The 18,342-nt window shown below is 44.3% G+C and overlaps 1 protein-coding gene across 1 annotated transcript in view; it reads left to right on the top strand.

Annotated features, from left to right (window-relative positions):
- Positions 1-8,965, top strand: part of alg8 (ALG8 alpha-1,3-glucosyltransferase) — a 34,381-nt gene extending 25,416 nt beyond the window's left edge. Inside the window, exons 10-13 of the mRNA XM_039006042.1 lie at positions 2,923-3,062; positions 3,328-3,425; positions 3,563-3,635; positions 8,267-8,965. Coding sequence (XP_038861970.1) covers positions 2,923-3,062; positions 3,328-3,425; positions 3,563-3,635; positions 8,267-8,492 — 537 coding nt within the window. The 3' untranslated portion in view covers positions 8,493-8,965. The remainder of the gene's footprint in view (positions 1-2,922; positions 3,063-3,327; positions 3,426-3,562; positions 3,636-8,266) is intronic.
- The last annotated feature ends 9,377 nt before the right edge of the window (positions 8,966-18,342 follow it).

Here is an 18,342-nt window from a genome sequence, read left to right as displayed (position 1 = left end):
ACCCCCACAACATGATGCTGCCACCCCCGTGCTTCACGGTTGGGATGGTGTTATTCAGCTTGCAAGCCTCCCCCTTTTTCCTCTAAACATAATGATGGTCATTATGGCCAAACAGTTCTATTTTTGTTTCATCAGACCAGAGGACATTTCTCCAAAAAGTACGATCTTTGTCCTCATGTGCAGTTGCAAACTATAGTCTGGCTTTTTTATGGCGGTTTTGGAGCAGTGGCTTCTTCCTTACTGAGCGTCCTTTCAGGTTATGTCGATATAGGACTCGTTTGACTGTGGATATAGATACTTTTGTACCTGTTTCCTCCAGCATCTTCACAAGGTCCTTTGCTGCTGTCCTGGGATTGATTTGCACTTTTCGCACCAAAGTACGTTAATCTCTAGGAGACAGAACGCGTCTCCTTCCTGAGCGGTATGACGGCTGCGTGGTCCCATGGTGTTTATACTTGCGTACTATTGTTTTTACAGATGAATGTGGTACCTTCAGGCATTTGGAAATTGCTCCCAAGGTTGAACCAGACTTGTGAAGGTCTACAATGTTTTTCTGAGGTCTTGGCTGATATCTTTTGATTTTTCCATGATGTCAAGCAAAGAGGCACTGAGTTGAAGGTAGACCTTGAAATACATCCACAGGTACACCTCCAGTTGACTCAAATTATGTAAATTAGCCTATCAGAAGCTTCTAAAGCCATGACATAATTTTCTGGAATTTTCCAAGCTGTTTAAAGCCACAGTCAACTTAGTGTATGTAAACTTCTGACCCACTGTAATTGTGATACAGTGAATTATAAGTGAAATAATCTGTCGGTAAACAATTGTTTGAAATGCACAAAGTAGATGTCCTAACCGACTTGCTTAAATTAAACTATAGTTTGTTAACAAGAAATTTGTGTAGTGGTTGAAAAACAAATTTTAATGACTCCAACCTAAGTGTATGTAAACTTCCGAATTCAACTGTATATAACGGACATGGAATGAGACAGGAACAGCGTTAGTAAACAGGTAACACAAACCAAAAAACAATTAATGCAGCAGCGGGGAACAGAGCAAGGGAACTGACAAATATAGGGGAGGAATTTTACAGATGAGTGAGTCCAGGTGAGTCCAATATCGCTGATGCGCGTGATGAGGGAAGGCAGGTGTGCGTAATAGATAATAGGAGTGAGTGATGCAGTGCAGCCTGGCGCCCTCAAGCGCCAGGGGGGGAGAGCGGGAGCAGACGTGACACCAACCCCAGCCCAACTAAACTAACTTCATCTACCGTATGTACATGTAATATTGCAGTTGTTTTTGAACAGATAATATCAGAGCTACAGTATCAGTCAAATGTTTTGACACCTACACATTCAATGGTTTTTCTTTATTTTTACTATTTTCTAAATGAATAGTGAAGATATCAAAACTAAGAAATAACACATAGTAATCAAAAAAGTGTTAAAATAATCTAAATATATTTTTGATTTTAGATTCTTTAAAGAAGCCACCTTTTGCCTTGAAGACAGCTTTGCACACTCTTCGCATTCTCTCAACCAGCTTCACCTGGAATGCTTTTCCAACAGTCTTGAAGGAGTTCCCACATATGTTGAGCACTTGTTGGTTGCTTTTCCTTCACTCTGTGGTCCAAATCATCCCAAACCATCTAAATTGGGTTGAGGTCGGGTGATTGTGATTGCAGCCCTTACACAGCCTGGAGGTGTGTTGGGTCATTTTCCTGTTGAAAAACAAATAATAGTCCCACTAAGCGCAAACCAGATGGGATGACGTATCGCTGCAGAATACTGTGGTAGCCATGCTCGTTAAGTGTGCCTTGAATTCTAAATAAATCACAGACAGTATCACCAGTAAAGCACCATCACACCTCCTCCTCCATGCTTCACGGTGGGAACCACACATGCGGAGATCATCCGTTCACTTACTCTGCGTCTCACAAAGACATGGCAGTTGGAACCAAAAATCCCAAATTTAGGCTCCTCAGCCGATTGCTTGTGTTTCTTGGCCCAAGCAAGTCTCTTCTTCTTATTGGTGTCCTTTAGTACTGGTTTCTTTGCAGCAATTTGACCATGAAGGCCTGATTCATGCAGTCTTCTCTGAACAGTTGATGTTGACATGTGTCTGTTACTTGAACTCTGTGAAGCATTTATTTGGGCTGCAATCTGAGGTGCAGGTAACTCTATTGAACTTATCCTCTGCAGCAGAGGTAACTCTGGGTCTTCCTTTCCTGTGGCGGTCCTCATGAGAGCCAGTTTGATCATAGCGGTTGATGGTTTTTGCAACTGCGCTTGAAGAAACTTTCAAAGTTCTTAAAATGTTCCTGCTTGACTGACCTTCATGTCTTAAAGTAATTAATGATGGACTGTCATTTCTCTTTGCTTATTTGAGCAGTTCTTGCCATAATATGGACTTGGTCTTTTACAAAGTTGGGCTATTTTCTGTATACCACCCCTACCTTGTCACATCACAACTGATTGGCTCAAACGCATTAAGAAGGAAAGAAATTCCACAAATTAACTTTTAATAAGGCACACTTGTTAATTGAAATGCTTTCCAGGTGACTACCTCATGAAGCTGGTTGAGAGAATGCCAAGAGTGTGCAACGCTGTCATCGAGGCAAAGGGTGTCTACTTTCAAGAATCTAAAATCTAAAATATGTTTTGATTTGATTAACACTTTTTGGACACTACATGATTCCAAATGTGTTATTTCATAATTTTGATGTCTTCACTATTATTCTACAATGTAGAAAATATTAAAAAATAAAGAAAAAACGTTGAATGAGTAAGTGTGTCCAAACCTTTGACTGGTACTGAATATATTTAGAAATTAATATATGGCTTTGGATAATGTGCACCAGCCGTAAGTAAAAGGTTAAAAGTTAATATACCCCCCTCTCTTCCTACCCCCCACCCCCCTCAGCCTGCAGTGTTGAGTATCTGGCGTCGTCCGCGTGGTGCCCGGGGGTTCCTGCGCTGCCTGGTGATCTGTGCCCTGGGCTCCTTCATGTTCGGCTGGCATGTCCACGAGAAGGCCATCCTCATGGCCATACTGCCCTTCAGGTGAACTGCTGATATCAGAATCTGCTATCATTGAACCGTTGATAGCAACTGGGTCATATTCATTGGGGCACACTGTAGCAAAACGTTTTGCAAATGAAAATAAAATGGGCTTTCTTATTGGACATCTCTGGTAGTCCCTCCCTGTTTCAGTAAATGTTCTTCCGTTTGGTGCCTAATGAATACAACTCTGTGGCATAGTTGGTTACGTCTTTATTGTACAGCTACTCTTCCTGTTGTAATGGGTTTTGTGTTGTTGTTTGAGCAGCATACTAGCAGTTGAGAGCAGAGAGGATGCTGGGATCTTCCTGATGCTGACCACCACAGGGCATTACTCTCTGTTTCCACTTCTCTTCACTGCAGCAGGTAAAGAGCCTCTGCAACTAGCCACCACTGGAGCCATTTGGGCTCCCTCTGAGAAGGCATTTTGTTATTTGCAATTAGAAATTTCATATTGTATGATTAGGATCTTAATGTTTGTTTCTCAATCTTTGTTGTCACAGAGCTGCCCATCAAAGTCCTGCTGATGCTGCTGTTCACGCTCTACAGCTTCACCTCCTTAAAGAAACTGTTCAGGTGGGTGAACTTCCATGTTAGAGTCGATTTTGGGTGGTATTGATACATACAGTGCATTCGGAAAGGATTCAGACCCCCTTGATTTTCCCCCACATTTTGTTACGTTAAAGCCTTATTCTAAAATGGATTAAATAGTTTTTTCCCCCTCATCAATCTATACAAAATACTCCATAATGACAGAGCAAAAACAGGTTTTTAGAAATGTTTACAAATTTATGTTGAAGCACCTTTGGCAGCGATTACAGCCTCCTTCCTTCTTGGGTATGTCGCTACAAGCTTGGCACACCTGTATTTGGGAAGTTTCTCCCAGTCTTCTCTGCAGATCCTCTCAAGCTCTGTCAGGTTGGATGGGGAGCGTCGCTGCACAGCTATTTTCAGGTCTCTTCAGAGATCATTGATCAGGTTAAAGTCCGGGCTCTGGCTAGGCCACTCAAGGACATTCAGAGACTTGTCCCGAAGCCACACCTGCATTGTCTTGACTGTGTGCTTAGGGTCGTTGTCCTGTTGGAAGATTAACCTTCGCCCTAGTCTGAGGTCCTGAGCGCTCTGAAGCAGGTTTTCATCAAGGATCTCTCTGTACTTTGCTCCGTTCATCTTTGCCTCGATCCTGACTAGTCTCCCAGTCCCTGCCGCTGAAGAACATCCCCACAGCATGATGCTGCCACCACCATGCTTCACCGTAGGGATGGTGCCAGGTTTCCTCCAGACGTGACGCTTGGCATTCAGGCCAAGTAGTTCAATCTTGGTTTCATCAAACCAGAGAATATTGTTTCTCATAGTCTGAGAGTGCTTTATATGCCTTTTGAAAAACTCCAAGTGGGTTGTCGTGCCTTTTACTGAGGAGTGGCTTCTGTCTGGCCACTCTTCGATAAAGGCCTGATTTGTGGAGTGCTGCAGAGATGTTTGTCCTTCTGGAAGGTTCTCCCATCTCCACAGAGGAATTCTGGAGCTCTGTCAGATTGACCATCGGATTCTTGGTCACCTCCCTGACCAAGGCCCTTCTCCCCCGATTGCTCAGTTTGGCCGGGCAGCCAGCTCTAGGAGGAGTCTTGGTGGTTCCAAACTTCTTCCATTTAAGAATGATGGAGGCCACAGTGTTCTTGGGACCTTCAATGCTGCAGAAATGTTTTGGTACCCTTTCCCAGATCTGTGCCTCAACACAATCCTGTCTCGGAGCTCTACGGACAATTCCTTTGACCTCATGGCTTGGTTTTTACATGCACTGTCAACTGTGGGACCTTATATCGACAGGTGTGTGCCTTTCCAAATCATGTCCAATCAATTGAATTTACCACAGGTGGACTCCAATCAAGTTGTAGAAACATCTCAAGGATGATCAATGGAAACAGGGTGCACCTGAGCTCAATTTCAAGTCTCATAGAAAAGGGTCTGAATACTTATGTAAATAAGGTATTTCTGTTTTTAATTTTTAATAAATGTGCAAACATTTCTAAAAACCTGTTATCACTTTTTCATTATGGAGTATTGTGTGTAGATTGATGAGGAACATTTTTTATTTTATCGATTTTAGAATAAGGCTGTAACATAACAAAATGTGGAAAAAGTGAAGGGGTCTGAATACTTTCCAAATGCACTATGTCAAGCTGGTGACAACTAACTATATCATTATACATTTAAATACTACTTGAGTAAATGTAATTGCTAAAATATTCTTAAGTATCAAAAATAAAAGTAAAAATCATTTTAAATTCCTTGTATTAAGCAAACCAGATGGCACCATTTAAAAAAAATTATAATAAATGATATGTCCTGCTAAGCATTCAAAATCTAATGAGCGCTTTTGGGTGTCAGGGAAAATGTATGCTGTGAAAAGGACATTATTTTCTTTAGGAATCTAGTGAAGTAAAAGTTGTCAAAAATATAAATAGTAAAGCACAGAGCCCTGTTCCATAAAACATTTTAAGTACATTTTATTTTTTATCTTTACCCATAAAGTTTTCTTAACTTTAAAGGAAAAAGTTTTTAGTCAAATGTCCCCCTTAAATTAAGTGAAAAGTTGTAGTAGGTGCCCATGACGTCCCTTAAGTGCTTCATTCAGTATGGATATCAATGTAAACAACATTTATGGAGGTAAATGTTGCTGTCCTCTGCCCTATTTTCAAAAGAAAAACACCTAGCTAGCTAGGTAGCTACTTAGCTAAACAATGGAAGGTGCATGGCTACAAAGCTAGCTGGCTAGCTAGCTACCTACTCCGTAAGTTATCTTGTCGTGCCAGAAAGTAATATAAACAAGTTGAGAAAAAGTAAGTCAAAGAAATGTATTTTATTATCTTATGAATCTATTTGTTTCTCCTGTCTTAAATGTAGGAGTTCTATTTTGCTATCTCCCAAAATAATGAATATCTCCTCAAAGATATATATTTAAGGGAATCAGGTCATCTCCATGATACTTTTTCTGCTGTACATGCTTTCAAACTACCGTAAAACCCTTAAATGATGCCCTTACCCAAGGAAATGTTTGATGGGCTTTATATAACACCCTTTTACATTTTCCCCCGGTATACGGAAAAATAATTCCTTAAAGGAGACACTTAAGATGTTTTTATGCATTCGGGCCCAGTTAAAGTATTTTTACTTAAGTACTTTACACCACTGTCCTTGATGATTAGTTGACAGTTCAATCAGATGTGTAAGTGCTAGAACAAACCCTGCATGCCTTGTGAGTTCTGGGATCTGAGAACCACAGCATACAAATGCACACAAACATCAAGGACATCACACCTGCCCAGACCCACCTGCTCCCACCCCCATTTCCAGCGCCCGCATCACTTTCCGCCACAAGGCCTCAAACTGTCCCATTTTGCTTCACTCCATCACCCACGCCCTTTCAACATTTAAATAACAAAGCATTTGACCTTTCCAGTTTTTAAGTATATGTTTTTTCAAGATGATTGGCGAGAAAAGTAGTTTCCAACCCATTGGGTATCTCACTGCACCCGCATATGTTGTGTCTTGAAATATGGAGACCGACAGATTAAAAGTTAATTTACATTGTAGTACTTCTGACAGCCAACTTTTGGACTTCATAGCATTCCACAAAGGCATAAATTATTGACTCATTGATAGTTTTACACTTAAGACATGACTCTGTCGTTGTGCTGTAGAATTTGTGAATTTTGTCTCTTGTATAATACATTCTATAAATTAGTTTATACTGGATTAAGCGTACATTTTAGTTAACAGTAATTTGGTTAGTTATGTTCCAACATTCTCTCAATCTTCTGCCAATGTCAGTTCTTTTTAAGTTTATATTTTTTTTCTAAGAGGTTGTCAGTTGGATAGGCTCTCTGCAAGGTTTTGTATATCTTATCTATCATTTGAATATCCTTTTCTGACTCATAGGATTCCCTCAAGATTACTCTGATGTCTAAAAGATTTCAAATCGGAATTCCGTGATATCAAACTTTTAAGTTGCATGTATTTGAAAATATCTACATTGGTCAGTCCAAATTGCTTTTTAATTCTGTCATGGAAATACATGTATTTCCTATTACCAAGACATTTACAATTTCTATGCCTTTAGTTTTCCATGTCAAATCAAATAATTTCTATGCCTTTAGTTTTCCATGTGGTCCAATTTCAGTGAATTCTGAAACGCTATTCAAGGATTGTTCCATAGGGTTGTGCTTTTGGTTCTTGTAGAAACCGTTTTATTTTCTTCCATGTTGTTATAGTGTTCTTAACTATGAAGTTGTTAATGTTCTTAGCTTTATCCTAAAATAGACACGTGAAAAGATTCTGGGGATGAGCGTGCACATCTTCAATATGTACCTTTTGTTCGTCTTTTGTGCTTTTAACTATGTTGCAAGTAAAAGCCTTGGGTGGCGTGTTGATACAATTCCAAGTCTGGAAGGTTAAAACCACCCTCAGACTTAGGAAGATGGGAAAATGTTTTATTTTTATTCTATGAGTTTTATTTGCCGGAATATAAAGTCTGTTATGACTGAGCTATACTTTTTTAATAAAGGATGTTTTTGGTGGGATATTTGGTATTACCAAGAATAAATATAAAAACTTTGGGAGCAATGCCATTCTGAAGAGGTTTATTCTACCTGTAAAATGTATGGGAAGATTGTTCCATTAAATTAGATCTGCTTTCATATTGTTGAGTAATGGGATAAAGTTATCTTTATATATTTGTTGTTTGTGGTCCACTTCAAGAATTGCTGTAGATCATGAGTTTTTATTTTTCCTATTGCCATTATTTTGGTTTTTTTCTACGTTCATGTTTATATCCTAAGATTTTAGAGTATTCCCGAAAATATTTTTGGGGAGGCATTGAGTTTTCAATATTGGTCAGGTATATCAAGAGATAATCTGCAAATAAGTTTAGTTAATATTCATGTTTACCAAAACCTTTTGCGTTTGGGTCCTGTCTAAGAGCACTGCTTTTTTACAGAGCATAATTAGCTCCTATCTTGGTATAAGCAGTGTCACTGTGTGCTGCTTAACATTATAGCTTCCTCGCTCACAAGTCCTTACCAGTATTGATCTCGGGTACATGTGACCGCCCGTTTGAAAATGTACTAGCCAGTTGCACCATCGAAACAACACAAGTGGAAACATTTCAAGCTGTGTGAGTTTACACTACGATCTTAACTCTGTTACAGGGGTTCCCTCCTTAACCCTCTGGAAACCACCTACCTCCTGGGCCTGGTTGCCGTAGAGATCCTCTGTGAGGTTGTTTACCCTCTGTCGCCGTGGCAGCATACCCTGCCCTTCGTGCCCCTGCTGGTGACATCCGTGTACTGCTCTCTGGGAGTCTCTTACTCCTTCATACGCCTCTACGTCTCTCTACTGAGGCAGGACGGGACAGACAAACACAAACAACTATGAGACAGAGAGAGACACTAGTGAGTAGTGACCAATTCACAATCAACCCCTGTGTTGTATCCCAAATAGTATACTATTCCCTGTGTAGTGCATTACTTTTGACCAGGGCCATATAGAATGTCATTTGTGATGCACTCTTTGTCTTACATTGGTGTGTAAAGAAAAAGGGTGGCGTTTCAAACTTTCTGCGATTCTGTTACGAGTCCATCCAGAGCAGATCTTCAAGTGTGCATCTAGAAGTGTAGATTTGGGATGGGAAACACCAAGGAACAGTCACTTATAAATGCACAATCGAAGATCGGCTCTTGGAGGATGTATCATAGCATGAATAATATGTCTGTCTGAATGTGTGAAAACAAAAAGAACTTTGACCAAATGTCACTCAAATGACAATGGAAAAGTGGGGAAATAGTATGGAATGGGATGAAGTTCATGCTGTATTTCTTATGTTTACAAATAAAAAGATAATAAACAGATTTTTGTATTATGATTATTTTGTGTGCGTGTGGGGCGTTTGTGTGCACAGTGTGTGTGTAAACTGTATGTACAGTCGGGTCCAAAAAATGTGGCACCCTTGATAAAGATGAGGAAAAAAGACTGTACATAATAAATAATACAAATACTGAGCTATGTCTAATGCAAAAAAAGGGAAGATTTTATTGTTTTATACTAATACAATTGCTCAGAGAAAAATATTTAGTTTAACAAGTAATACTTGTTATACAAAGATAGGGGTCAAAATTATTTCCACCCCTGTTTTCAATACTTCACCCTGCGAGGATGACGGCACGGAGCCTTTTTCTGAAATGTTTTCTGAGATTGGACAACATATTGGGAGGGATCTTAGACCATTCCTCCATACAGAATCTTTCCAGATTCTTGGATATCCTTAGTCTGAGTTTATGGACTGCCCTCTTCAATTCAAACCACAGGTCTTCAATGGGGTTCATGTCTGGAGACTGATATGACCATTGCAAAATGTAGATTTTTGTGGTCAATTAATGTGCTTGGGGTTATTGTCTTGCCCGAAGATCAAATAAAATAACATTTTATTTGTCACATGCACCGAGTACAACAAACTTACAGTGAAATGCTTACTTACAAGCCCTTAACCAACAAGGCTTTTTTTTTTTAAGTGTTAAGTAGAAAATAAAAGTAACAAATAATTAAACGGCAGCAGTAAAATAACAAGCGAGGCTGTATACAGGAGGTACCAGTACAGAGCCAATGTTCGGGGGCACGGGTTAGTTGAGGTAATATGTACATGTAGGTAGAATTAAAGTGACTATGCATAGATTATAAACAGAGAGTAGCAGCAGCAGTGTAAAAGAGGGGTCTGGGTAGCCCTTTGATTAGCTGTTCAGGAGTCTCATGGCTTGGGGTAGAAGCTGTTAAGAAGCCTTTTGGACCTTGACTTGGCGCTCCAGTACCACTTGCCGTGCGTAGCAGAGAGAACAGTCTATGACTAGGGTGGCTGGATTATTTGACAATTTTTAGGGCCTTTCTCTGACACCACCTGATATAGAGGTCCTGGATGGCAGGCAGCTTGGCCCCAGTGATGTACTGGACCGTACTCACTACCCTCTGTAGTAGTGCGTACGGAGGCTGAGCAGTTGCTGAACCAGGCAGTGATGCAACCAGTCAGGATGCTCTCGATGAAGACTCATGCCAAATATTTTCAGTCTCCCGAGGGGGAATAGGCTTCGTTGCTCCCTCTTCACGACTGTCTTAGTGTGCTTGGACCATGATAGTTTGTTGGTGATGTGGACTCTCAACCTGCTCCACTACAGCCCCGTCGATGAGAATGAGGGCGTTGCCTGGTCCTCCTTTTCTTGTAGTCCACAATCATCTCCTTTGTCTTGATTATGTTGAGGGAGAGTTTGTTGTCCTGGCACCACACGACCAGGTCTCTGACCTCCTCCCGATCCACTTGCGGGCCAAGTTTCAGCCTCCTGGCAGAGGCAACCAGGTTTTTGGCTAAAATGTTCCGGGACTGGGTAAAGTTCATGATGCCGCTGACCTTAACAAGGCCGAAGGACCAGTGGAAGTAAAATAGCTCCATTATGTTAAAGCTCCACCACCCTATTTTACAGTAGGTATGGGATTATTTTCTGCATATGCATCTTTCTTTCTACGCAAAACCCACCACTGGTGTGGCCTAAGAGCTTTCTTTCCATATCAGTCTCCGGACATGAACCCCATTGAGGACAGTCCAGAAACTCAGACTAAGGATATCAAGAATCTGGAAATATTCTGAATGGAGGAATGCTCTAAGATTCCTCCCAATGTGTTCTCCAATCTCAATTCTTTTTTGTATTTTTTGCTAATAGGGTGCCAATCATTTTGGACCTGACCGTATGCATGAGTGTTTGTGTTGGTGTTCCGACTATACTGTGCAGTTTGCGTGCCCTGGGTTCCTGTGAGGAGTATGTGTGTGAATAGAAACAGTGGCCGTGCTAAGAGCTAAGCTCTTGAAAGCCCGCCAACACCCAGACATGAGAAAGACTGCCAGCACTGTGCTGTACCCAATGCACTGTGCCTAGCTCACTGCCAAGGGGTCGTCCTTACAACCCAGCTCCCAAGGCTAATACTATACACTTCCTAATACACTACCAAGGAGTCTGCCTTCTCTGAGTCTGCTTTCTCAGAAACTCCTCTCAATGACATTGCATCAAGGACAGACAGGTGACAGCTCGGCTGCAAATTGATGTGAGGTTGGCCTCCAGCGCTCACTCTCTCACTCACTCACTTCTCATCCCTTTGCCTCTTTGTGCACATACTTCCCTCCCTCCTTCCCTTATCTTTCCAACCCATTCACCTCAACCCCTGACCTCACCCATTCCCAATCTCAGTTGGCGCCGACAGTCCTTAGGCAACTTTGCAGTGTTTTGTTTAATTTACGTATTATTTCTTACATTGTCAGCCCAGAAAATCTGAAGGGTTATTACATACAGCCGGGAAGAACTATTGGATATCAGAGCGACGTCAACTTACCAGGACTATGACCAGGAATACAACTTTCCCGAAGCGGATCCTTTGTCCGAACCACCCAGGGCATTGGAACTGATTCCAGAGGCTGACCCAAAACGATGTCGCCACAGAAGAGGTAGACGGAGCGACCTTCTGGTTAGCCACCGGGATTCTTTGTGCGTCGCGCCGACAGAAATAAACATTTATCCGGGAAGAAGGACGGGGGTGCATGTTTCATGATTAACGACTCATGGTGTAATTGCCACCATCACAGCCCGCTTAGAAGGACTGCGCCCCTCCTTCTCCGTGTCCGACGTGAGCAAGCCATTTAAACGTGTTAACCCTGGCAGGGCTGCCGGCCCGGACGGCATCCCTAGCATGCTGCGCATGCTCCTCAGAGCATGCGCAGACCAGCTGGCTGGTGTGTTTACGGACATATTCAATCTCTCCCTATGCCAGTCTGCTGTTCCCACATGCTTCAAGATGGCCACCATTCTTCTGTACCCAAGTAGGCAAAGGTAACTGAACTAAATGACTATCGCCCCGTAGCACTCACTTCTGTCGTCATGAAGTGCTTTGAGAGACTAGTCAAGGATCATATCACCTCCACCTTACCTGTCACCCTAGACCCACTTCAATTTGCATACCGCCCCAATAGGTCCACAGACGATGCAATTTCCATCACTCTGCACACTGCCATATTGCACCTGGACAAGAGCAATACCTATGTAAGAGTGCTGTTCATTGACTACAGCTCAGCAGTCAACATCAGTAAGCTTGAGGCCCTGGGTCTCAACCCCGCCCTGTGCAATTGGGTCCTGGACTTCCCGACGGGCCGCCCCCAGGTGGTGACGGTAGGAAACAACATCTCCACTTCGCTGATCCTCAACACTGGGGCCCCACAAGGGTGCGTGCTCAACCCCCTCCTGTACTCCCTGTTCACCAATGACTGCGTGGACATGCACGCCTCCAACTCAATCATCACGTTTTTAGACGACACAACAGTAGTAGGCTTGATTACCAACAACGACGAGACAGCCTACAGAGAGGAGGTGAGGGCACTCGGAGTGTGGTGTCAGGAAAACAATATCTCACTCAACAAAACAAAGGAGATGATCGGGGACTTCAGGAAACAGCAGAGGGAGCACCCCCCTATCCACAGCAGTGGAGAAGGTGGAAAGTTTTAAGTTCCTCTGCATACACATCACGGACAAACTGAAATGTTCCACCCACACAGACAGTGTGGTGAAGAAGGCACAAAGCGTGTCTTCAACCTCAGGAGGCTGAATACATTGGGCTTGTCACCTAAAACCCTCACAAACTTTTACAGATGCATAATTGAAAGCATCCTGTCGGGCTGCATAACCGCCTGGTACGGCAACTGCACCGCCCATAACCGCAGGCCTCTCCAGAGGGTGGTGCGGTCTGCACAACGCCTCACCAGGGGCAAACTACCTGCCCTCCAGGACATCTACAGCACCTGATGTCACAGGAAGGCCAAAAAGATCATCAAGGACAACAACCATCCGAGCCACTGCCTGTTCACCCCATCCAGAAGGCGAGGTCAGTACAGGTGCATCCAAAGCTGGGACCGAGAGACTGAAAAATAGCTTCTATCTCAAGGCCATCAGACTGTTAAACAGCCATCACTAACACAGTGAGGCTGCTGCCTACATTCAGACTTGAAATCATTGGTCACTTTAATAAATGGATCACTAGTCACTTTAATAATGCCAATTTAATAATGTTTACATAACTTGCGTTACTCATCTCATATGTATATACTGTATTTTGTACCATCTATTGCCGCTTGGTCATTGCTCATCCATATGTTTATATGTAAACTCAGCAAAAAAAGAAATGTCCTCTCACTGACAACTGCGTTTATTTTAAGCAAACTTAACATGTGTAAATGTTTGTATGAACATAACAAGATTCAACAATTGAGACATAAACTGAACAAGTTCCACAGACATGTGACTAACAGAAATGGAATGATGTGTCCCTGAACAAAGGGGGGGTCAAAATCAAAAGTAACAGTTCATATCTGGTGTGGCCACCAGCTGCATTAAGTACTGCAGTGCATCTCCTCCTCATGGACTGCACCAGATTTGCCAGTTCTTGCTGTGAGATGTTACCCCACTCTTCCACCGAGGCACCTGCAAGTTCCCAGACATCTCTGGAGGGAATGGCCCTAGCCCTCACCCTCCAATCCAACAGGTCCCAGACATGCTCAATGGGATTGAGATCCGGGCTCTTCACTGCCATGGCAGAACACTGACATTCCTCTTGCAGGAAATCACGCACAGAACAAGCAGTATGGTTGGTGGCATTGTCATGCTGGAAGGTCAGGATGAGCCTGCAGGAAGGGTACCACATGAGGGAGGAGGATATCTTCCCTGTAATGCACAGCATTAAGATTGCCTGCAATGACAACAAGCTCAGTCCGATGATGCTGTGACACACCGCCCCAGACCATGACGGACCGTCCACCTCCAAATCGATCTCGCTCCAGAGTACAGGCCTCGGTGTACAGGCCTCCTGTCTGGTCCAGCGATGGTGGGTTTGTGCCCATAGGCGACATTGTTGCCAGTGATGTCTGGTGAGGACCTGCCTTACAACAGGCCTACAAGCCCTCAGTCCAGGCTCTCTCAGCCTATTGTGGACAGTCTGAGTACTGATGGAGTGAGTGTGCGTTCCTGGTGTAACTCGGGCAGTTGTTGTTGCCATCCTGTACCTGTCCCGCAGGTGTGATGTTCGGATGTACCGATCCTGTGCAGGTGTTGTTACACATGGTCTGCCACTGCGAGGACGATCAGCTGTCCATCCTGTCTCCCTGTAGCACTGTCTTAGGTGTCTCACAGTACGGACATTGCAATTTATTGCCCTGGCCACATCTGCAATCCTCATGCCTCCTTGCAGCATGCCTAAGGCACGTTCATGTGTAGAGACCCTGGGCATCTTTCTTTTGGTGTTTTTCAGAGTCAGTAGAAAGGCCTCTTTAGTGTCCTAAGTTTTCATAACTGTGACCTTAATTGCCTACCGTCTGTAAGCTGTTAATGTTTTAACGACCGTTCCACAGGTGTCACGCCCTGGCCTTAGTTATCTTTGTTCTCTTTATTATTTTGGTTAGGTCAGGGTGTGACGAGGGTGGTTTGTGTGTTTTTGTCTCGTCTAGGGTGTTTGTACTGTCTAGGTTTTTGTTTTGTAGATTTATGGGGTTGTGTTCATTCTAGGTGTTTATGTGAGTCTATGGTTGCCTAGATTGGTTCTCAATTAGAGGCAGGTGTTTATCGTTGTCTCTGATTGGGAACCATATTTAGGCAGCCATGTTCTTTGGGTATTTTGTGGGTGATTGTTTCCTGTGTCAGTGTTTGTGCCACACGGGACTGTTTCGGTTTGTTCACATTTATTGTTTTTGTATTTGTGTTCATATTCATGTTCAGTTTTCCATATTAAAACATGGACACCTACCACCCGCGTATTGGTCCGATCCTTGCTACACCTCTTCAGAGGAAGAAGAGGATGACAGCCGTTACAGAATCACCCACCAACCAAGGACCAAGCAGCGTGGTATCGGGCAGCAGCGATCGCAGGACTCCTGGACCCGGGAGGAGATTCTGGATGGGAAAGGACCCTGGTCACAGGCTGGGGAATATCGCCGTCCCAAAGCAGAGCTGGAGGCTGCGAAAGTTGAGCGGCGGCGATATGAGGAGGCAGCACGGCAGCGCGACAGGTACGAGAGGCATCCCCAAATTTTTTGGGGGGGGAGGCACACGGGGAGTGTGGCTAAGCCAGGTAGCAGACCTGAGCTCACTCCTCGTGCTTATTATAAGCAACGCGTTACTGGTCAGGCACCGTGTTATGCGGTTAGGCGCACGGTGTCGCCAGTACGTGCCCATAGCCCGGTGCGCTATAGGGCAGCCCCCCGAAAGTGTCATGCGAGTGTGGGCATCCAGCCAGGGCGTATTGTGCCTGCTCAGCGTGTCTGGTCTCCGGTACGCCGTTTCGGTCCAGGTTATCCTGCGCCGGCTCTGCGTGCTGTGTCTCCGGGGCGCTGGGAGGGTGCAGTGCGTCCTATGCCTACGCTCCGCTCGTGCTGGGCAAATGTGGGAGTGGAGCCTAAGGGAGAGGTGCGTGTAGTAGGCACTAGATCTCCAGTGCTCACCCACAGCCCGGTTCAAACTGTGCCTGCACTCTGGAGGGTCCGGGCTAGAGTAGTATTCCAGCCTGGGGGAGTGGTGCCAAGGCTGCGCACCAGAGCTCCAGTGCTCCCCCACAGCCCGGTCCTTCAGGTGCCTCCTCCTAACACCAAGCCTCCTGTAGGTCTCCCCAGCCTGGTGGGTCCTGTGGCAGCCCCACGCACCAGGCTGTCTCTCCGTCTCCTCCCTACAGGTGTGCCCGTCTGCCCAGCGCCGCCTGCGCTGCCCGTCTGCCCAGCGATGTCTGAGCTGTCCGTCTGCCCAGCGCCGTCTGAGCTGTCCGTCTGCCCAGCGCCGCCTGCGCTGCCCGTCTGCCCAGCGCCGTCTGAGCTGTCCGTCTGCCCAGCGCCGCCTGCGCTGCCCAGCGCTGCCAGAGCCGCCCGCCAGTCAGGAGCTGCCAGAGCCACCCACCAGTCAGGAGCTGCCAGAGCCGCCCACCAGTCCGGAGCTGCCCCTCAGTCCGGAGCTTCCCCTCAGTCCGGAGCTGCCCCTCAGTCCGGAGCTGCCCCTCTGTCCGGAGCTGCACCTCTGTCCGGAGCTGCCCCTCTGTCCGGAGCTGCCCCTCTGTCCGGAGCTGCCCCTCTGTCCGGAGCTGCCCCTCTGTCCGGAGCTGCCCCTCTGTCCGGAGCTACCCCTCAGTCCGGAGCTGCCTCTCAGTCCAGTGGGACCTTTAATTAGGATCTTAGACCCTAGGTCGGAGGCGAGGGTCGTCCCTCTGAAGAGGCCCTTGAAGAGGGCAATGACTATGGTAGAGTGGGGTCTACGTCCCGCACCCGAGCCGCCGCCATGAATGAGGCCCACCCGGACCCTCCCCTTTAGATTAGGTTTTTGCGGCCGGAGTCCGCACCTTTGGGGGGGGGGGGGGAGTACTGTCACGTCCTGGCCTTAGTTATCTTTGTTCTCTTTATTATTTTGGTTAGGTCAGGGTGTGACGAGGGTGGTTTGTGTGTTTTTGTCTCGTCTAGGGTGTTTGTACTGTCTAGGTTTTTTTTTGTAGATTTATGGGGTTGTGTTCATTCTAGGTGTTTATGTAAGTCTATGGTTGCCTAGATTGGTTCTCAATTAGAGGCAGGTGTTTATCGTTGTGTCTGATTGGGAACCATATTTAGGCAGCCATGTTCTTTGGGTATTTTGTGAGTGATTGTTTCCTGTGTCATTGTTTGTGCCACACGGGACTGTTTCGGTTTGTTCATGTTTGTTGTTTTTGTATTTGTGTTCATGTTCAGTTTTCCATATTAAAACATGGACACCTACCACGCCGCGTATTGGTCCGATCCTTGCTACACCTCTTCAGAGGATGACAGCCGTTACAACAGGTGCATGTTCAATAATTGTTTATGATTCATTGAACAAGCATGGGAAACAGTGTTTAAACCCTTTACAATGAAGATCTGTAAAGTTTTTTGGATTTTTACGAATTATCTTTGAAAGACAGGGTCCTGAAAAAGGGACGTTTCTTTTTTTGCTGAGTTTATAGATTCTTATTCAATTCCTTTACTTAGATTGTGTGTATTAGGTGGTTGTTGTGGAATTGTTAGATTGCTTGTTAGATGTAGCTGTAGCTGAACTAGAAGCACAAGCATTTCTTTACACTCGCAATAACATCTGCTAACCATGTGTATTTCACCTCCTCACCCTCTCCTCTCTCACCTACAGGTTCCTGCTTCAAACTTAAGTGTAATTCTACAATTTCTGATTCCTGTAGTGTATATCTATCCCTGGCCATGAGGAAACCCACAGGTTCAGATGTGATTAAATCAAAAGGAAGGATATAATCCAGATACAAGGATCCCATAGGGATAATCTGAGAGTTGAGTTGGGGTGTGTGCTGAAACAGTAGGATCTTCAGTTGAGAACTAACTCTGTTTGACCACAGGCTGTTGTTATAGCATCAACCCCATCAAGGTCACAACTGTGACCTCTTCACCTTTCCCTGCAGTGAGATCAGCACTTCTTTCACCTTTTCACCTCTCGTGTGAGATCAGCACTCTGAGGCTTGATGCCATTTTCCTTTCAAGAATGGCTGAATAACGTGCCTTCAGTTTGTTCAATAATGCACCGGGGCTAGACTGGGAAGAAGAGATAATACTTTATGCTTTCTCTGTTAAAGGTAATCTTATGTGACATCAACATGACGTCCCCATAACATCACCATAACATCCCCATTTTGTCCCCATTACATCAACAGAATATCGAACACCATAACCTTACAACATTTGACCTTTTAACATAAGCCTTTGTCATAATGTCATAACCTTTGACCTATGTCATAATGTCACCATAATGTCTCCATAACGCCTTCATAACGTACCGATAACATCACTATTTTGTCCCCATTACATCAACATAATGTCAACATGATATCCAACACCATTACCTTAAAAACGTTTACCTTTTAACATAAGCCTTTGTCATAATGTCATAACCTTTGACCTATGTCATAATGTCACCATAATGTCTCCATAACGCCTTCATAACGTACCGATAACATCACTATTTTGTCCCCATTACATCAACATAATGTCAGCATGATATCCAACACCATAACCTTACAAACTTTTACCTTTTAACATAAGCCTTTGTCATAATGTCATAACCTTTGGCCTATGTCATAATGTCTCCATAACGTAATGTTTGATCCAGGTAAAGTACTGATTGGTCCTCTAGGAATAGCCTGATTA

Source organism: Salvelinus namaycush, chromosome 12 (genome assembly GCF_016432855.1).
Source record: "Salvelinus namaycush isolate Seneca chromosome 12, SaNama_1.0, whole genome shotgun sequence".
Classification (NCBI taxonomy): domain Eukaryota; kingdom Metazoa; phylum Chordata; class Actinopteri; order Salmoniformes; family Salmonidae; genus Salvelinus; species Salvelinus namaycush.
The sequence above is the reverse complement of the archived record's forward strand: the minus strand, read 5'-3'. Positions and strand labels throughout refer to the sequence as shown.